The sequence below is a fragment of the Seriola lalandi genome, unplaced genomic scaffold, assembly GCF_002814215.2.
Source record: "Seriola lalandi dorsalis isolate HSWRI2012SDOR001 ecotype SW California unplaced genomic scaffold, Sedor1 jcf7180002054685, whole genome shotgun sequence".
Classification (NCBI taxonomy): domain Eukaryota; kingdom Metazoa; phylum Chordata; class Actinopteri; order Carangiformes; family Carangidae; genus Seriola; species Seriola lalandi.
The window spans coordinates 878,297-900,302 of NW_019525238.1; the positions used below are offsets into that span (position 1 = coordinate 878,297).

Below are 22,006 nucleotides of genomic sequence, written 5' to 3' on the forward strand. Positions count from 1 at the left end.
GAGCTTTTTTCTGAGTTAAATTCATATTAAGGGAATCACTGTAATTAATGAACAGATGCTCTCAGTCCAAACCAGCCTGATGTAATAGAACAGTGATCATTTGAAGAGAAATGTAGTCTAACTTTATTTTGAAGTGAATCTTTGCATTCTGATTTCTACTCTCAGATTGGAAAGACATTTCATCAAACCCTGGCGGAGGGTAAGTGAGGAGGGAAAGGATCTTTGTCTGTTTTCTTATTGGCTGTTTTGACAGCAGACAGCTTCTAAGTAGGTCAGGGAACATGAGAGGATTTACTGAGCACTCTTGGGACTCATTCTAAGACACTGCAACTGCTGCCCAGACAATAATGCGAAAGGATCCATATCGGCTCAAAATCCCTTTAACCTTGGGTTAGTCGGAGGTTAGAATAATGAGGATAATTAGTCAGTTGCCAACATGTCTCCAGTCTCTTTTGAAGTCACACCAGATGTCTCTGCAGTTGCAGCTACTGCATCTGAAGTCACCTGCTGCAGAGCAGTGTGCATGTGAGATGAGCGCTGACTTCCTGTTGTTTTTCCTTGTTCAGATGGGAAAATACTAACATCATAGAAAGAAAAAAAGTCGAGTTACTTCTCCTTACATCATTGGGAATAAGCAGCTCCTGAGATGTCTGAGAGTTCGAGTCCATCCCTGATGAGAGAAAATACAAGCAACAACTGAATAAAACTGACAGACGTTTTAATATTTATTCAGCTCCTGTAGTTAGTGAATCCACACAAACCCACCGGTGACATGCTGGAAAACCCTTTCAGCGAAGATATAGATACTGCCAGATATAGTAAAGCAGTTAATTTCCATTTTAATGGACTGATGTTTAACACGGCACTCATTCTTTTCTTTCTCCCAGTTCTCCGACTCTCTGCAACGTATCATTTCACATAATAGTTTCTCTCCAAGAATGGGAGATATGAGAAAGCTATAAAGCCTCTTCTCCTCCTTCCTCACTGACAAGCACATAATCTGTACAGTGAGTGTAACTTCTCACGTCTGAAGGCAGCTGGACAATCTTCGACAAGTTACAGATGGAGGAGCAATGCGAAGGCAAAACTGGGCAAGCTTATAGTGGTAGCGATATAATCCAGAGCAAATACTATTATTAGTTCTATACATACCAGGTATGACAGTCGAAGCAGGCTGGGCAATAGGACTCAGGCCTTGCTGCACTGACAGCTGATGTAGCTTGGCCAGCTGTAAAACAAAGAGGAAACGGTCGATGCAGTGCACACTAAACCATAAACTACTCATGTTATATTAAATGATAATATATCTACAAATGGTCAAACCTCTGAGTGTGGAATGCCATATTGGTTTTGCAAAGTGTAGGCCTGAAAGAGAGCATCCTGCATTAGGTAAATTACAGCAATAAAACATCACACACAGGCAATAAATCTGTAGCCTCTTAATGGAAGTGCTTCACCGTCAATACATGCCTGTTTTTCAGAATAAGTGAAATGAGTCTTTATAGTTAAGCCGTGAACTTATACAGATGAGATATGCCATATTTTCCCATGAACTTCTAGTTCGTCCCTGCCAATGCATATCCCACAGTTATTGCTTTATATGTGTGGGGTTTGAAATATCTGTGTGTGAGATTTTTGCCCCCACCCCACTACAGTGGAGGTCGTTCGAATGTAGCTTGTAGCGCTCACAGCCGTGATGACATTTAAAAGATTCAACAGTCACTCTGGATAATACACAGACCTCATTGGAAGCAGTTTTTAGTGGGACTCTTTATGTCAATACAAAGTATCTCCTGTGAAAATTGATTGTTCTGTGACATGCACATGGCTGTTAGATGTTTTAACCTATGTCCTTTGTTGAGATTGGCATTACAACCCTAGTGTCAATGTCCCACAAACCCCACTGCAGTATGTGTCAACATAATAGCAATTGCAAAATTAACCTTAATTTTTTTATTTATTTATTTTTTGTTCTGATTAAAATCCAAATATGTGGATACATAAGTGACCATTAAGCATTGCTATTACACCAAATAAGGAAATATCTCATGTTCCATATGTCAAACATGCATGAACAATAATTTATTAATGGTCATTTACATACAAATAAATGTCGAGTTTGGTGTCCTACATACTGACAGATTTACCTCCCAAGTGAAGATAAAACTACAGAAATCCAGACTTATTTGGGAGGGGCAGTGTTGTGTACTGTCATCATCAATCACAGATACAGTATATAGAGCAAATGAAAATCCATTGAATTTAACCATGTTTTACAGCTGAGCTTCTCAGACAGAAGTAATGCATCAACCTCTATAGCAGCACTATTGAAACGTGTCATCAGTTCAAACTGTTTATGAGCATTTCAAGAATCAAGCTGATAAAACAATGTTATGTGTGTTTACTGAGCTCTTAAAGATGGCCCGGGGGCTCCAGGACCCCAAAGAGAACATTAGGATTAAAGGCCATTTTTCAGTGCTGTGAACAGCACAAACAAAATCCCCTTCACCTCTGTTGTATCTATGATCTATTTATGTGAAATACTCGTATCACTCATCCCCTCATTACTTTAAATAATGCAGACTCACATATGTTAACCCCCTTTTGTATCAGCCCACCCATCAATACTCACTGTATATAAATATATGTACATATATGTGTGTGTGTGTATATATACTGTAATTAGTGAGGGTGGTGTGTGTGCAGCCCTCCCTCCTTACAGTTATGGTTTGAGCAGACAGCACTTAGCTTAGCCTGACGCCAGCAGTCTGGCTACTATTACCAGTCCATCCTATATGGTCATAAACTGGAGAGGGGAGAGCTCAGCCTGAGCAATTCATCAATACATTCGAGCTGTGTTTATTTAGGAAAGCACACAAACGCCACAAATTAGCAGTAATCTTGTCTTTTACAGCAAGAGTGAAATCTGTGTCTTTATACTTGGCAGAACTTTTTATAGGCTATTTCATTACCAACAATTACATTTTTTTCAGTCTATGATTGATTTGTAAGAGGCTTTTGTATCCATTTTGATATTATGACAGTATGTACTATTTGCTGTCATGGGAGGAATATTCTTAAAGCTGAAATATTTCTGGTGCAGAGCTAGGCAGGACTAAAAAAGAGACGGCAGAGCTGTGGTGGTGGTGTGTGGTGGTGTGTGATGGCGTCGTGTTTCAGGAGGGGTTATAGCTCTTATGACAGGGTAGAACAATAGCTGCAGCTTATTCTCAGCTGTTGTTTTTAATGCCTCATGCCAGATGATGGACTGTGTAAATTTGGACATACCACACAACCCCCTGCTCTCACTCACCACTCAAATCCTCACAGCCCTGAAACTCATTCCTGTGCTCCATAATGATGTCTAGGACCAATGTTAGAAACAAGCAAGAGATTTTTCATGTTCAGAAAAACAGGTTATTCACAGACTTCACATGAATGATTGTTTAGTTACCTGCTGGAGGTCCAGGCCACCCTGGGTGACTGAGTACAGAGGGTGGGGTGCAAATTCTGATGCCTCAAACACCTACAAACACACAGCAACACGAGAAGGAAGCACCAAGTGAAAATAGATAGTTCATTACTGAAATATATTCATGTTTATAAAGTCTGGAAAGTCATTGTTTTTTGCATTGGATTGAGGTTAAATATGTTCTTACCAGCTTAAACCTCCCATGATAAATCTGATAAATAAAAACCTACAATTTAATTTTTTTCAGGGCTTCACTATAGATCAACTCCGGTCTGAGATGGGCTCTCGGAGCCGCATTTCTGACACTTTAACACACCTAACAAGCTTATAGGCTATGACTCATCTGCAGGCCCTTTCCCATTCCACTTCATTTTCTCCTCTGACAAATTATACGAACCTCTCTTACCACTGTGCAGCCTCCATTACAGCCATCTCCCAGTGACCGGGACCTCGCCCCCAGATTTAATTTGATAGCTTATTATGTGGAATATCAAGAACACAAAGCCATTCCAGAAATTGACCAGAGTCTGAGGCAGCACAAACAGCGTCAGAACTGCTGACAGCTATGCAGAATATCTGGGTGCTGCTGTAGCCAGAGGAGACGGCAGGTCTCCAGTCTCACTTGCTAATCTTGTGACTTGCTCCATGGGAGGGTGGATATCTGTCCCTTCTCAAACAGAAGCATCTCACATAGCACTCAACCCCACCCTCACACACAAAAACCACCCGATCTCCCACCGAGGAGCACCTACGTGCATCTTGTTTCAACGTAAGGGTTCGCCAAGACTCCAGTGAAAGAATTGATTATTGGCAATGCCTCCTTCTCCAAACCCTCTCAGATAACCATTTGGACTTTCATGTAAGTTGTGAAGGTGACGGTGTCAGTCCCAAATGCTAATCCAGTGGTTCTCAAACTTTCCGGCTGTCCGTTGGTCCACCACCTTTGGTTCAGACTAAAATATCTCTTGAATGGGTTGCCATGAAATTTTGTGCAGACATTCATAATGCCTAGAGGATGAATCTTGATAACTTCAGTGATTCCCTGACTCCACCAGCGGGTCAAAATTTTCTCTTATCTACCCCGAACCCCCTGTAAAGCCTTTATGACCTATAAAGCCTGTATCACCCGGTAGTTTGAGAACCACTGTGCCACAGATAAGCCTCCCAACTGGTAAAATCTCACTCCTTTACCTGGTTCCCTGCGATGAGGAGGGCAGCTGGTGAGGGGCTCGGTCGATAGGGGATGGTTGCACCCTTCGGGGGAGACTATGGAGTCAAAAACAGGAGGAGGGGTTAGAGGTTGGAATAAATCTTTATCAGTAATTTCATAGACATGAATAAGATCTACACATCTACTCTGCCATGACGTCAGCACTTCTGTCAAAGATTGAGGCCCTTTGAGTACGTCCTACAAATAGTGTTAACTCTGATTTAAAAAAAACAATGATTAACTAAACTGGTACAACACTGACATTAATCCCCGCCTTGGATGTCTTTTGATTATGCTAATCATTCATTTAATAATTGAAGCAGTGTGGTGAGGGGTCTTTGTAGCTCTGAGCTAGGGTTGTGAGGACCTAACCATAGTGTGATCGTCCTAAAGTCACACCGTTAAATTACTGATAGACGGTATGATCGAGCGGGTTGGGTGGGGGTGGGGGGGTTGTAAGTACAGAATAGACTACACGGCTGTAAATGTCAGAAGTACATTTCTCTCTGTCTGAATTATTTGAACTGTAGATATTTTATTTCATCTCTTGGAGAAAAAAAAGTAGCGGAGAGTCGTTCCGGTGCGCTCCGGCAGCTCTACACCTATGCTGCAGCACCTGCAGCACCCCCTACTTCCTGTGTTTTGCTTAGATACAGTCTATGGTATGAAAGCAATGGAAGAAAAAAACTGATTGATTGAAGACAGTTTTAAGTGATGTGACGATCAATGCCCAAACAGCAGGGAATCACACAAGGCGTTTTGAAACTACTGTTCAGATCCATCAGATTCCTGGGAAGCAGGGGGATCACCATCAGGGGTCACGCTACACGTCTTCTCCACCTTGAGTCACTTGAAAACATGGCTAGCAACACCATGGCCCAGGAGAGACCGACTCATCTCTCCTTGATGCATGTCCACAGTGACATTTTGAACTCATTGGACATCCATGCCCCATCCATACCCAACGCCCGAGCGCAAGGCCACCTTTGGATTATTGTAACTACTGGAGCAAATTGTCTGCAGCTCAAGGTAAGATATTTGGTTTATAACAAGCTGCCGCTGAGCAGTTAAATAGTCCGTTGTCAATACATTTTAACGTCACTATGATATACATGTGCTGAAAAAACGTGCATGTTTAGATATGTTCTTGTGTGCTGTGCGCAATGAGCTTTTGGACTTGTGTATTGCTGAGCCATGGCATTATTGTGTTTGTGTTTTATAGACGTTGTTGTTGTTGTTGCTGTTGTTTTCCTCAGTTTGGTCTCTGTTGTAGTTGCATTGTTGTAGGCCTCTGTTGTATTTGTATGGAGAGACACCGAATATGAATTTTTACAAAATGAGCTCCAACATGTATTTGCAAAAATGCTCCTCCCACTACAGCACCCCCAACTTAAAACATCTTCCTGTGGCCCTGGTGTGTCCCGTTTCGCTGCCTCTCTCCCACGTTGACTCCAGAAGATCATTTTATTTACAGCCATGAAAAGCAGTAGGATAAGAAACTGAAGTAAATGACGTGTTATGTCTGTCTGTCGATATCCTCCGCTCTTAAATCACAGCAGCTCCTACACACAACAAGCAGCTTCATTACAATCAGCTGACTGAGTGTATGTGCGATGCGAGCATCGGTTATGTGCGGTTATACATGTTTAAATTGTGTCAGGCAAATTAAATGTAGTATTAATTTAATACTATAAAGAATGAGTTACCATATTACTGGGAAAACAAGTCACATATCGCCTTGACCTTTGCAAAGGCATGAGCAACTGGCGATTGTTCTGATGATCGTGGATGACTGATATCGTCCATACAACCCTACTCTGAGCTTTAGTTCGTATCAGACCTCAAGGGTCTGCAATGGTTTACCCTCTGGATACATCAAGCATCCGACAAGAAGACAGTTTAAGATTAAATTTTTCAAACACCCATAAGAAAAAGGGGATTATAAAGTGTACATGACAGTGTATATCTTATCGAGTTACTGCAGTGTTGGTGATACTGTTTTTGGGTTTAAAATGTAGAGCATCTTTTCTGCGGGAGCAGTCACAGCAAATTCTTTGTATAACTTTGCATAATTTAAATCTCTGAGCCAAAAGCAAGAAGCCGCTGGTACAGAATCCTAATGAAACTTGCAAGCCTTTGAAGAAAGCCCTGGAAAACTGGATCAAACTAGCAATTAGTCAGTCAGGTCCAGCTGCAATGCTAAAACAAAAAGGACTTGTGCACTTCCATGAACACACAGGGAGAAACTGTGCTTGGGGTTGTTTTTCTCTCATCTCCTCCTCGATTTTCTCAAGAGAACTGTTGTCTAAAGGTGGACAGATTTTGCTGCAGGCCAGTTTGTTTTCCCTTAGTGTCCTCTGCAACAATACTGAGCTCTGACCTGAGAGCGGCACCTTTTGACTCCATCCGATGTCTCTTTTGGCAGATAACAGCACAGAAGGTCCAAATAGTAAAGAAACTGCACTACTTTCTTTGCATTTCCTAAGTTGTGGATGAGGATACAGCCCCAGCATCTGTGAATCTAGTCAATTTCCAAGCAACACCGCCGTAGGTAACGTTACATAACAAAGAAAACCAATGCAGCCTACTAAAATTGCATTAACATGTGCTGCAGTGGAATACACGATAGCTGCATGCTGGTAAAATCAAAACATGGATGTCAACAGCAATTATTTCCTTCACGTAGAGCTCTGACAAAATGCGAGCTAGGTGTGAGTATGTGGAGTAACAACAGAAATGGTACACCTCCTACCTCCAGGATTACTGTGCAGATGAGTTTGACGCACTGGATTACTGAGTCCTGATTCCCAGATATCGTCACCCCTCGCTCAGTAGAGTTGGGCAGCAAATCCCCTGCCACCTGTATCTGAGCTCCGGTGCTCTGCAAATGATTGGGGTTTAAAAAAAAAAAAAAAAGATTAGTTTGACTCTGGAGATAAGACAAGTTGTGATTACACTGCCATGGCTTCTTTCTGTGTCTCCCTGCTGATTTAGCTGACCTTATATTTTTCCACCTATTCTGAAGGAAACCATCTGCGCTGTAGTATGTTTTTAATGTCAAGAACTGTCAGGTTAGGAGATAAGTGAAAAGTCACCCACAATAAGAAGATACGATTCTCCTAATTTGAGCTGACACATCCCTAATTTAGCATGCCCGCAGGCAAGGGGTACAACTTCTCATGCTTTAATCTACATACGGCAAAGTCTCTATCAGACAGTAGGGTTCCTGGAGGCCAAAATGCTTTTGCAAGGGAGCATGTGTCCTGTGGCAACCAAACAAACAAAACAAATCTGCAACTGAAACAAATTTGGGATGAGAACAAGACAAGAAAATCCATGTATCCGCATAAAATCAACTGGATGCTATTACTGGTGAAGGTAAAAGCTAAAATGAGGAGACTATTTGTAGAATAGTACAGAGCTAAAGTGACAGAGTCAGATGTCTCTGGCAGCAGATCTGATAAATTTAATCCTAATGTTTCAACTGGGCCTAAATGTAGTCAGGAGTTTTTCCCTTTCAAAGCTTCCACTGCTGAGTCATACTATATGTTGTACTAAGTTATTTATCTGGGCTGCATTGTCTCGCTAATTTCCTGTCCTTGATGGTCTAAATCCACTTTTAGTCTCCCGCAAACCTATGTGCAGATAAGTGGTATCTGCTACAATTATTAGTTTTGCTCGTTTTTTATCCAAAATGGTGCATGCTTTGTGAATTGCTATATTTTAAGCCACACTAGCAGCATATCTGTAAAGATGATGTGATAGTTTGATGGTTATTTTTTTGGACAAACATTCATGGCTCCCAGAGGATAAATCATATTGACTTAAATGATCCACCAACAAGTCAACATTTTCATTTCTGCTCAAACTTGTCTACTAGATGGATTGGCTCAAGGTTTTGAAATGTCTTGACAACTATTGGACAGATTGACATGAAAATGTTCTTCTCCTCAAGATGAAACTGAAGTCAGTGGTCCTCCTCTGAATCTTTAATCTAGTACCATCATCAGGTTCAATTTTTACTTATTCTCAGAAAAATCTTTTGGTTTATGACCAAATACCTGCAAGACTAAAGATATTGCCATCAGCCTCAGCTGTACTGTGAACACGCTAAGCTCAATCAGTTACATTTATTTTAGAGCACATTCCTGTTGTGTCTTCATGATGACTATTAAAAGACCAGAGACTAGTCTTAAAGATATCAGTGAATGATTTCCTTTTCTTAAATTGTAATTAATGAACAATGCTAATATAAATTAGCATTGTATCATTTACTTGTGGTTTACAGAGCTATTTCTGAGGGTTACATGTGTCAACAATTTCCTTTTTGGTTGGTAGTTTAAATTGATAAGAAGCTAGGCAGGCACATACAAGCATTTTGCTTCAGCCTGTTCAATCTCTAATTAATGCATAGACCAATTTTATTTTTTCTGCTGTCCATATTGTTTATATTTACTGTATTATGTGTGACTACTGAATAAAATCTACTTCACACATCAGTGAAGGGGGAAAACTGTTCCACAATTTAGGGCCAACAGTGAGAAAAGGTGCAATCAGACCTGGATTTTAAACTAGGAGCGTAAAAAAAGAATAGTGATTCGTCAGCAGATCTGAGGGGATGAAGCTGGTGAACATGGTAACCATTAAACCCGCTATAAATAAGTATTTGTACATACAATAGATTTATTGTTTTTACATTTCATCACCACCCTTCCAGCCTTATTACTGAGATGTATGAACTGTAATTGCAGTTATTCTGAATAAGAGCATCTAATACACAGTGCAATTATGCAGCAGGGCAAAAAACAGCAAAAATGAAATATCTCTCCATTCCAGCTGCAGATTTTCCCCTCATTTTCCAGGAGCAGATTTGTTCTCTACATATTTCAGTGTTCGACCAGCCTGTGAAATGAGGATGGAGTAGATTTGCGTTCTGGCTGCTCACCTCTCTGATCTCCTTTATCTTGGCCCCTCCCTTCCCGATGAGAGAGCCACACTGGCTGGCAGGGATGACCAGGCGCAGGGTGACTGGTGGCTTGGAGCTTATGGTGCCGTTGGCCACCAGCGCAGTCAGGTCCTGGAGGGAGGTACAAGAGAAGAAAAAAAAAATGTGGTGAGAGCCGACAGGAGAGAAAGAGAGAGAGAGAAAGAGAGGCCCAGAGGAAAAGATCAGACAGAAGGGGTCAAGGTGGAAAGGGAGAGATATGTCACTGGAGGGTGTTAACTCCAACAATAACAACTGAACAGCCGCTGAATTTGAATCAAGCTCATTTCATTCAAACTGATCTGAACACCCTTAAGTGAATGATCTAAATACAGGAAACCAAACAGCAAAAACTGGGTAAAATTAAAACCTGCCCAATTATGCCATGTCATGATGAGCCGAGTCATCATATCACTGCTTATTAGCATTACCTGAAAATCCAGAATTATGAAGACCATAGTGGGCAATACATTCATAGTTTGTCCTGAACCAATCACAATGCAGACAAGCGCCGTTTCTACTGCATCAACATGAATCGGACAAACGGATAAAACAAATGGGATCTGTATTGGAAATGGCAGGTGGTTCTTTGGGAGCGAGTCAGACCGAGCAAAGAGCAATCCAGCATCTGCACCTAATTAACCTCCGCTCCTGTATCTGTATATGTGAGTGTGTGCAGGGAGAGACGCCCACAGGAGGCTGGCCAGCAATGTATGTTCTCCAGTCCAGTGTGAGGGGGTCTGAAAAGGCTGTTTAATCATTTTTATGAACTGCTGAATTCTGCATGAAAGGGGAAACAATACCGGTGGTGAGCAAATTATGCTTTGAGCTTGAGCACTCTGCATAAAACTGAGCCAGAGCACATTGTCTACATGTCCTTCCCACTGCCTGAACCTGGTCACCTTGAGATTCCTTTCTAAAGATATTTTCAAACGAACTGAATGAACAAGTTTGTATGAGAATGTCTTTTCGTATGCAGACCTATTCGTTACAGGAATCACATCTATGCAATGTGAATTTATATATTTTACACTATGGAAAACTCTTGGGTGCACGAAAAACTTAAAAGACAAACCCTTTTAAAGAGGTTATTTTATAATAGATTACTATCATTCTATTATAAAATAACAAAAAGTTAAAATATATTTCAACATGTCTGATGATAATAAAAACCCAATAAAGAACGGGTGAGGATATCTCTAGCTGTCCTGCTTGTATTGTATGTATTTGTAAGTTGAGACAGGTATTTAGACAAGGGACCTTACTGATCTGAAGAGTGTTGAACTGTGTTTTACAGTGCAGGTAGCAAACATCCGTCTGCTCTGCTGTGGGTGGAGACTGAGCTTTTAATTAATGAACAGCATGTCTCTGTGAACCTTTTGAAATGTAAATACGCCACGCTGTCTCTCTTCCCATCAGAGTTCAACACAGAACAAATGTGTGACAGAATGTTTGTTTGTTTTCGTATGGTTTGTGTTGGGGCCAGTTTGCAGTAAAATTAGCAGAGTTTGACTTGAGAGGTGACAGTGTGGATGTGGAGCCTCAAGGGATTTTACTTATGAAGGGAACTGCATAATGTTTCCAATAACTGAACTTTAAATTTGAAAGGCATATTCTGATGTGGCTCTTGTGCCGCTCTGCTCCGTATCTATATTTAGTGAGGCAGATCAGGCTCTCTGACGTCTTGTCTCATTAGAAGAGGAGCACACAGCTCGTCTGTACAATCAGAAGACTCTGGGCGTCATTTTCTTGATTTGATCTAAAAATATGAGCCACATCTTAACAACTGTGAACGTTCCCATACTTTCCTGTTCCATCTGAGCAGAAAAAAAAAAAGAGACTCTCAAAGCCAATTGGTGGAAATAAAGACAGCGGGTTACAAAAGCACTGCTCACATAAAGAGTTGCTGGGCTTAAATCCCCAAAGCATATTTTGTTGCTGGTGGGATAAGGACTCCAATACAGAGAGATTATGAGGCTTTCATGCATGCTGTGCCACGACACCTGGGAACAAAATACACGTATGATACTGTCTTGCATGTCTTGTGTTATCAGAACACTTTTTTGATTATTATATCACTATATTCACATAAATCTAACAGTGGTTAGGGAAAACTTGATCCATGAAACACAGACACGAGTGATCAGCTGCCAAATGAAAGTGAGCCTGAGCCGCTGTGTAATCATAAAGTATTGAGACACAAACAAATCCAGTGGCCAAAAAAGCAGATTATTCCCATTTGTTTTTAATTAAAGGTGTCAGACATACAATAACTCAACTATGGTGGAAGCGGCGTGCAGTGGGTCAGCCAACACGTTGCTATGGAAACTCAGGAGTTACAGGGTTGAAAAGAGGTGAGTCCGAAAGATCTTTAATTAATACTGCAGTGTGCTACCAGCCAGCATGTGTGTTTTACTGAACGCTGTCGACCTGAGCAGGGAGCACCTGTTTCCTTGCCAGCGTCTGTTGTGATGCTAAATCAGAGCGAGGGCGGCTCTCATTCCACCATATTAATTAGTGTGTTGATGGACAGTCACCATGGGGATTAATAGCATGAGGAACTTTGTCATCTAAAACTGATTAGAAGACCATGAAAAGACATACAAATCCTTCTCATTAACAGGCACAAATTAGTATCATTTGCACTTTTAAGGACTGGATTCAGCATGTGTTGCACAGTAATGTACAACACACATCACGCCATTCCACTTCCCAATAGTCAAAAAGGTTTTGCAACAATAGCTACAATCACTTACCCTAAATTTTCATCTGCAGAGTAATCTTAACTGAAAGTATGTCTAAGTGCTATGAAACGGATACAATTTTTTTCTTCCATCACTTCAGTTTAGGACATAATCGATAGCAATAAGAGCACATTAGTGGTAATGTTAAGATGAAGCTCAGGAGAGGATTTTGTTTTCGTGATAATGGGGTAAAATAGCTTCTTGCACTTTTTCTAACTCTCACAAACAGGATATTTTGGATATATTTCTTATTGTATCTTCATTATTTTCCACTGTAAGAAACAGTTTTGGTCTGACAGTGTTGGCTTGTTTATGGGAGATGACGACATGAGCTGATTTAACTTGTGTGTGATGGCAATGAGTATGATGCATTAAAGTTACAGATACCTCTTCCAGCTTGTATGTGATCATGGTGAAAGCTCTGAAGACGCTGTCTGTGGAGCCGGTGATGGTGATGATCCTCTCCGGACAGGATCCCTCTGAGATGTTGACCCGAGCGCTGCTCTGTGGGGACAGAGGTCATTATTTCACTGAACGGTCAACTTTAAAGGAATAGATAGATGTTTTGGGAAATAGCCTTTTTTTTTTTTGGCTTTATTTTCTTTTTAACCTTTTGACCTTTTGACTGAGCCAGGCTAGTTGTTTCCTTCTGCTTCTAGTCTTTATGCTAAGCTAAGCTATCCAGCTGACAGCTGCTTCATATTCGGCATAAACACATGAGTCATCTTCTCATCTACCTCTCAGCAAGAACGCAAATTTCCCCAAATGTCAAACTACTCCTTTTCTCTTCTTGTGGTTGGGTTTCCAGAGACACGCAGTGGCTACAGACACACTGTACCGCGCTGCTGCCCTCGGGCGATCAAGCCCCTGCCCTCCTCTCCTTCCATTTTGTGTCCTTGTATTTCTCTGTGTTAAAGTCACATGAGCAGAGACAGGACAACACTCTGACCTCTGGGCCATTTTCTCCAGTCCTCCAGTGAGTCATGCTCCCACTGTAGCTGTAAGCCCCAGGGACGGACTGAGAGGATGAGGCTCACACAGTTGGGAAGTAACAAAGCCAAGAGTGGCTGGGTGAATGGATGGATGACTACCGTGGGTGAGTGGTTTATCCAGCAGCTCTGCAGGGCTGCATTGTCCCATGACCTCACTATTCCCCTGTTTATTCTTCTGCCTCATAAAGTACAACATAAAACCTTAGCAGCCTAGTGAAAGAATCAAATGTGCCGCCACAGTGTCAGCCTAATTACTTTTTAATACAAAGAGTTAACCAAGCGGCATTAGTTTGGCTGCCCCCTTGAGATTTATAAAGAGGGTATGGAGGAGCAGGCTGAGAAAAAGGAAGTTGTTTTAAGCAGGAAAAGAAAAAGAAAGGGATTTGGAGAGAGAGCAGCTAGAGGAGGGGTAGTGAATGATTGAGAGACAGGATTTAAATTGAAAAGGTGTCGTTATTGCCCAAAAGGCAATTCGGACAATGTACCAGTTCTGTATTCTTTTCAGACTCAAAGCTCCCAAACAGGCTTTATTATTAGCTTACTCCCACAGCTTTATTATTAGTACACACATCTGCCAGAAGGCCTGACCAGTTTTAGAGGGCCTTCTGAGATTGCATTACATTTTCTGTTGAGATGAACCTGCTTTACTTGTCACACACAGAAAGGGCAGAAAATAAAAGAGATGTGGTTGGGTTCATGTCTTAGTTGAAGAAATGGGGAATAAAGTGTGCTTATTTGGGCTGTATGACTGACACACACACACAGCTAGTCCCTAATACTCAACTCGTATATCAACAGCAAATTGCACGACAGACAGTAAAAACACATAAAAAAACCCCAAATTGCACAGATTATTAAACTGTACCTCTTCTCGTATTCGTTTCACAGTCTCTCCTTTCTGGAAAAGAGCAGATGAAAGATAGATTTAATCAGAATCAAAAGTGCTTCGTTTGAAAAATACAATTACATCAGTGTCCCCAACCTCTAAGTGAAACCTGCCATTTCGAACCACGTAGGTCTGATTAGAATTCATCAGAACAAATCCCAGCTGTCTGCAATGATTCGCCGTGGTGTCCTCTGTGCCGCTGTCTCAAAAAGATATCAAATACATCTGAGTGTCTGAAGGGGAAGTACACCTGCAGTAATGGCTGTACATTCAGTGTGTGTGAAGACCTCCTGCCAGGGACAGGAACATTTTGTCGGGTTTGTGTCACACTGCAGCATATCCTCTGCTGGTTTTTTTGATTGCTTCTTCCCCTCTCCCACATTTTCTTTTGGCTAAAGTCCATACAAGCTGTCACACCTCTGTTTCACACCTTTATGCACCCACTGACGATCACTTTCTCACAAGAGCATCAAAAACAGTATCATCTCATACCCTGGGCTACACTGTTATTTATGTTATGTTGTAAGAAAACGTATTATTTGTGGTCGATTGTAACTCTGGTGTCCGTCTTCTATTGATGGGAAAGAGATGAGAGGTCTGAGATGGGAAGGGGGGGGGGGCGCTTCGAGGGTGGAGTGGCAAGTTATTAGCCCAAGTACTGCAGATCAAGTGCACCTCTGTGTTGAGATGCACAGTATGAGCCAAACTCATCTCTCTCTTTCCCAACCTCTCTTTTCATTCTCAATTTCCTCTTCGATATTTTGATTTCTGTAACACATTGCAGCATCCGTTGTTAAATCTCTCTTTCCAGCACTCTTTACTTTCTGCGCTCATTTATTTTTTTGTCCCTGTTCCACCTTGTATTGATGTCTCTTGTAGGTGTTGTGTTACAAGGCATGATAGCAGGAGCTGCTGAGGCAACACAGTGCAGCCAGGCCCTTCCTAACAGACACCAAAAGTGCCCACAAGGGGCCAAGAGTAATATGTCTTTGGAGCTCAGTTTCAACAGGAGGCTTGCAGCCAATGTGCTAATGTTTTTGTTTGATGGATTTCTGTGTTGCATTATGGGTGGTGAGTGGGGGTGGTTGCGCGGTCTTAAGAGGGTTGGTTTAAGGCAATTACATTGAGGATGAGGATATTCAGGAGAACAACTGTTTGTTAGGAGCCTTTGTGTTCTGCGCCAATTTCAAAGTAGAATCAAGACGGAGGGAAAAATGATTCTACAAAGGCTGATTATGAACTCACATAAAAGGCATCAATACAATGTTAGCACAATGGAAAAATAATTATGGATTTCACATAAGATTAGACGGAGGTATAGCAGTTTAAAACATCGACCTCATCTGATAAAGTGATATGAGTTTATGATTAATATGCAGCATTTTGTACAGTAGAAATAAAATAGGACATCTCACCTTTCCTATGATGCTGCCAACCTCCTATAATACAAAGAGATAAAAGTAATTACATAAATTAAAATACTGACCTTTTCATTATTCACCAGTTCATTCATAAACAATGCAAGCAGAGGGGTTGTACCTTTCCATGCATGAGCAGTCGTAGTGTGAGGGTCACTCCCAAGCCCCCGTCTCCAAAGTCCTGCTCACAGTTCATAGTGTTGTGGGAGTGGCATGCAGGGAGACGCATGAACGGGGCTCATTCGCTGGTCACGCTGTCAGACGAAGGCCAGCGCTCGTTCTCTGGCTCTCCGAGGTCCTTCAGTGCTGCTCTGAGAGAGAGAGAGAGAGAAAAATGATGTTAAGATGATAATGATGTGTTAAGTGTTTCAACAATATATTCTCTGGAACATATAACACTGTCCTACCAAAGAAATGTGTGAATGAAGTCATAAACATATGCATTCCTGTTCTCAAACACCATTGTTTGCACTCACGACATAGCTCATGGATGCACACACACACATGCACATACACACATGCATACACACTAAAAAACCTTGACAAGAAACATTAATTCACCATCACTCGCTGCACATTATGTGCCACGTTTAAAACTAACTGCTGTGTTCTAGTTCAATTCTCAGAAACCGCATGCTTGCACTGTATCTCGCCACAATGTTGACTGAATGATAATTCCCAGAGATCAAAGACAATCAGGTGAATACATGACAAATCAAAGCTGAAATCAAACACATTGATACCATCATAGGCCTTTCAGGCAGCACATTGTAATGAAGTACCTACGCGAGAAGCCGCTTCATTGGTTTGAGTAAATGTAATATTGATGGTGATTCATAACAAAGTCACAATGAAGAGCATTGTGTGTGCAGGATATTGACCGTAAGCACCAGCAGTGTCAGCAGTGTTACATCTCTACAGAGTTTGGGGTCCTAACAGACTGTGGGTGGCCATCGATGACTAACACGGTCTCTGTGTCTTCATTAACTGACAGGCAGTTTCTCTCACGGTGGAGCCGAGTGATTTTTGAAATTGGATAGAAAAAAAAAAAGAAAAAAGGAAATTTCCTTTCAGACAAGCGTGGCATGAGATTCATGCAAAGTTAATCAAATTCAATTCGAAACAGTTTTCATAAAATTGAAAATGTTTGGAGTTTTTTTGGGGACCTGGTTTTATATGCTCCATCCAGTCTGGCTGTGACAAAAAAAAAAAAAAAAAACACTGTTCTGGAGAGACAGAGCAGAATTTATACACACACAACAAATGAAAAGCATCTGTAATGATCCCAGAATAACAATGTGGCAGCGGCTACGTGCGTGTCAGTTATGTGACATACGGTATGATGATTAATGTGTGCGTCACCTGGCTGCTCGTCTCAGTCTCAGCATGATGTGTACAATTAGTTCACGGAATTATTCATGTTTCCTCTTGATTTATATTTCCTTACATTTGTCAGTGGGGACCGGAGAAGTAGGTAGATAAATATGTGGCAGATACGTGTAGCCAGGTGCTGCAGGATCAGCAGTGGCGGAAAGTAACTAAGTTCATTTACTCAAGAGGTTTTGAGATGTTTCAAATTTACGCTGCTTTATTAGTCCACCTTACTTTATTTCTGAGGGAAATATTTAACTTTTTACTTTACTACATTTATTGACAGCTTTAGTTACTTTGCACATTCGCTTTATTAATACAACAACAAATACAACAAACCCGGCACTATATAAACTACATAAAATTAGCTGCAACACTAAAGTGATGTACACATTAATTCGTCAATAATTATAATCCAATAAAATTATGTAATTTATTCTGGTACCTTATTTTAATGCTAATACTTACTAATACTGCACTTTCACTTTAAGTAAAATTTTGAAGGCAAAACTTCCTTGTAACTTCCTTACTTCCTTGTAAGTATTTCTATTTCATATATACTTTATTGTTACTTTTACTTAAGAAAAAGATCCGAGTACTTCTCCCACCACTACACAGATGGTATATGTTGGCATATGTTTTCAATGCTAATTAACTAAACAAATGATACTTTATGAATGAAACTCTATCGTACTAGCTCCCTTGTCCAAACGATAATGAAATATTTTTGTTTTTAATGACAATTTTCAGACATTTGTGGAACAACCACACCAGACAGCCGAATCATAGTAACCGCTCATATTCAGCACCAACACACTAACAAATGATTCTCTCCTCTTTGACTCATCAAGGCCACTTGTTGTCTGCCAAATGTATTCCACCCAGCATACAGTGCCACTGTATGCTTGCCCTCTGCTGCAATCCTGACATGTGTCTATGTTTTTTTCATAAATCTGCACAGTTTGTAGATTTGGTGAGCGGTGTGAGGAGATCATGTTTAATAAATTGGTGTTATTTTAGATGAGATCCGATTCCTGAGAGACTTGCTGTGGGCTGCTTTATTGCTTTTGCTCGGTGCACAAGGCCATCGCTGCTTGGCTGATTTATTTATGCGCTGGATGCTTTCAAAGTCACGTTCAAACGCTCACACACATGCTTCTTTAAGATGTCACAGAGCCTGACTGCCTGTATGTGTTTTGTATTCCCTCCATGGCTGTGGCACGGTCTGACATGCCAGCCTGTCAAAATGTGGGAGTAAGTGGAGCAAACTGTCATTTTGCTGGATTAGATTGCATCAAATCAAACTTCTGCTACTCTTTTGAAAGGCATGCTCATTGGATTGACTTGCACAACTATCAGTTAGAAGCTCATCTCCATACAATTTCCATAGATATCAAACAAAGACCAGAGGGTTGACTGGAGATAAACAAAAACTGGAACATTTTACTCGCTGTCAGCTACAGATACAAGGCCAAGCAATCATGACTTTAAGCTTGATCGATGCATCCTCAGCACGTGTTATCACAGACTGCATTTGTGCAACCCGTGGGCTAACTTCATTATGTTTAGGCACTGAAGGGCATGGCTAAAATGTTAGCACTTTATTGCATTAGGAGTTAATGGTTGGAGGGATCATTATCTTCTGCTCTGTGGGTTGATAACAAGGCATGTGCTCTGTGTTTGTGTGAGGGCGGTGAGCCTCTGAACTCCTCATTTCCAGAATCCCAAGCAGCAGCGTTCCAGGATGAACAGAGCCCCTCTGTTCTGAATTAGACCTGGTAACTCAGAACAGGGAATCCAGTATGCGGGAGCTCCTGTTGTGAGTCATTGCTTGTATTCATCTTTATATACACTAGATTAAGCATGACTTTGTGAGACCAAATGGCTGACACAGAAACAAATGGCCATAAAGCCATGTCTCTCTTCAGTCTGCTGCAGTTCAAAATGGCAACTAAGGTTTAAAAAAATTAAAGGATTATTTTGCTTTATTACAACTTTGGTCAGATTTTTGTACTTTTGGCCATCATCTTATCAGTGTTTTGATAACACTGTACTCAACACACAACATGGTGACCTGTCTGATTTGGCAAAAAAACAACAATCATTCAGGTTGTAAACAAGCCAGCACTTTGGCCAGACTACGTAAACCCCTTTGTTTGGATATAGTGCTGAATGTTAGCTCACCTGAAATGTTGGTTATGATCAATCATTTCACAGCAAGTGTGGAAGGTCAAAATTGAACTACAAAGTTATAGTTTACAGTTTGTGAGATCATTTTACATTTTGCCTTTGTTTATAGCCATGCTGGCTGTAGGATGTCAATGTCATTGCATCTATCCATCCACCACTTTAGTCCACACTCGGATATCTCCAATATCCCTGACTTTTCCTCAAGCACTGCCACCAGGTTGATATTTATGTCTTTCACTGAAACATCTCAGACTTCAGTGACCCTCTGACTTTTCATTTAGTGACATCATCGCATTAAAATTATAATTTGGTTTATAACAAAATCCATGCACAACTAATCATTCCCATCAGTCCTACCTATACTTTGTGTTTAATGCTAATTAGCAAATGTTAGCATGCTAACGTGCTAAACTAATGTGGTAAACATGGTTAACGTTACACCTGCTTAACATCAGCATTGGCATTGTAGGCCTGTTAGCATGTAGTGCCAACACCACTGTGCCTACGTAAAGCTTTGTAGAGTCACGAGCATGGTTATAGTCTTCCAATCTTAGGTTTTCTTCTACATATACCTTTTATTCTTTTTTTTTTTTTTTTAAGTTGTTACCTGGTTTCATCAATCAACTTCATGGGTAATGTAGTGGTATATTTTCTTATCATATTCGGATAATAGGTCCAGGGCTAGTTAGATGATCTTGACTTGTGTTCAATTTAATTAAATCCAACGTTCTTGTGAATTAAACGAGAGTACTCACTCAAGTCAGGAGACAGGGAAAACAGTGAATGAGGGTTTATATTTAAATTCTAATCACACCATAAAGGCCAAACAGAAAGTTACATCCCACACCAGCCCATTACAGACTTGATGTTTTATCTGTATTTCACATTACACACTGTTAACTAGCTTTGTCCGAGGCTGCAGACCTCTCAATTATTAAATGATTTAGAGCTGCCATAATTAGGTAGGTAATTGACAAAAAATGATCAGCAAACAATTTCATTATCGTTTCAGTGATTTATTTCTAAAGCAAAAAAGTCAAATATTCTTTGGTTCTATCTTATCAAACATGAGGTTTTGTGTTTTTGTTGTCCTATATGACAGTAAATTTAAAATATTTTGGGTTGTTGATCAAACAAGGCAAGCATACTGAAGGGACCGCTGTGATCTAAGAATGTGTGAATGGCACACTTTCAAATTTTTGTAACAAGTCTAACTGATTAACCGAGAAAATAATCTGCAGATTAATCGATAGCGAAAGTAATTGTTCGATGCAGCCCTAAAATGCTCTTATAGTGTTTACAAATGTTAAATGGGGAGGTAAAAGTAAAGTGTTACTGAAAAGCAGTAACTTTCGTACCCATTCAAACTACGGCATTATCACCTGTAATAAAAATATATGTACTGGTATTCTAACACTCAAGGAAAGAATATCTAATGTAAACATGTTTAGCACTGTTCAAAACTTCACTGGTAGCATATAACCTATATAACATGTGATAACATAAACAATTTAACAGGTACAAATGAACAAATTAAGAAAATTATGGAAGGAAATTATAAAATAGGATGAAATAAACCAGAAATATCAAGAATCCAGAGGTGTATTTTTCACTAACATCCATGAAGCATACATCAAAGATGTCCTGGATAAAAGCAACCAGCGTACATCCCTCAACAGCCGCCAGCAATATTTTTTTTTTCTTTGCCATGTTTCCAGGAGCATCCACTCCAGAGAGACTGTCAAGATGAAAAGGATGTTGTACAACCCGCTTGTGTAGAGGACTGGACACCTGTTCTGAGACAACCATGTCCCTCACAGAACCGGTAAACAGACGGCTCTGGGCCAGTTTACAGGAAATGAAGAAGGAATGAGGACATGCCTGGTCTCCATGGTGAAAGACTGAAACAGGGTTCCCCTCTGCATACAGTACATACAGGGGGCCGGGGGTATTAAGTGTCTGCTTGATGAGCACACTGAGGCAGAGAGGATAGGGTGTTCCCCGGGTGGGCACGTATAGAGAATAAGTGAGAGGGTGTCAACGTGTGTACACGCGCACAGCGAGGGTAAGAGGTGAGAGACCATTCACACACATGCTCGGACAACCCTCCTGACGCACATACAGGCAGCCACATTCCCAGGTCTGTGTGCACCAAAACAAAGCGCACACACACACAAACCCACACGCAGCTGCTGGGATGAAAGGAGGCAACAATTCAAACACACACACCGAAAAGTGTCCTGTGGAAACACAAGAGCGGACAGCCTTTGATCTTGACTTTCTGCGGCTATCCGTCACAAGCAAACTCAAACAACCGCTATGTCGGACTACATGGATGACACAATGAGAGCGTTAGCGGCTGAGATGACAAGGATAAAGAAAAAATTACTTCGGGTACAAGAGGGGAATGAGACAGAGTCCTCTAGGCTCCTCTCTACTCGTGGTCAGTCTCTTCTCAACTTAAATGAGACCTAGGGGAGTAAACGTGTGTGCACACATCCACACAAGGACACGCAAGGGTACACACAGAAGCAAATGTAAGCATGGTGTACTACATCCTGTACACGAGACAGTGCGTAGGAGCTCTAAATAGTGGAAGATGTTGAACTAACACAGCTAATGACTGCATATTAACACGACTCTGAATACTTGAACTTCAGCAGAATTATTTCTTTATGCAGAGGCCTTTTGATTAAATGAACTCGATTCCGTGTGAATGAAATATTCAAAAAGGGGCTG

At 40.9% G+C, this 22,006-nt stretch overlaps 1 protein-coding gene across 1 annotated transcript in view; it reads right to left on the bottom strand.

Annotated features, from left to right (window-relative positions):
* Positions 1-22,006, bottom strand: part of LOC111667190 (poly(rC)-binding protein 4-like) — a 36,771-nt gene that overhangs the window by 6,178 nt on the left and 8,587 nt on the right. Inside the window, exons 3-13 of the mRNA XM_023422814.2 lie at positions 15,828-16,017; positions 15,704-15,727; positions 14,268-14,300; positions 12,798-12,914; positions 9,628-9,759; positions 7,435-7,563; positions 4,664-4,738; positions 3,455-3,526; positions 1,324-1,365; positions 1,153-1,228; positions 621-670 (exon numbers count right to left, since the gene is read on the bottom strand). Coding sequence (XP_023278582.1) covers positions 621-670; positions 1,153-1,228; positions 1,324-1,365; positions 3,455-3,526; positions 4,664-4,738; positions 7,435-7,563; positions 9,628-9,759; positions 12,798-12,914; positions 14,268-14,300; positions 15,704-15,727; positions 15,828-15,935 — 858 coding nt within the window. The 5' untranslated portion in view covers positions 15,936-16,017. The remainder of the gene's footprint in view (positions 1-620; positions 671-1,152; positions 1,229-1,323; positions 1,366-3,454; positions 3,527-4,663; positions 4,739-7,434; positions 7,564-9,627; positions 9,760-12,797; positions 12,915-14,267; positions 14,301-15,703; positions 15,728-15,827; positions 16,018-22,006) is intronic.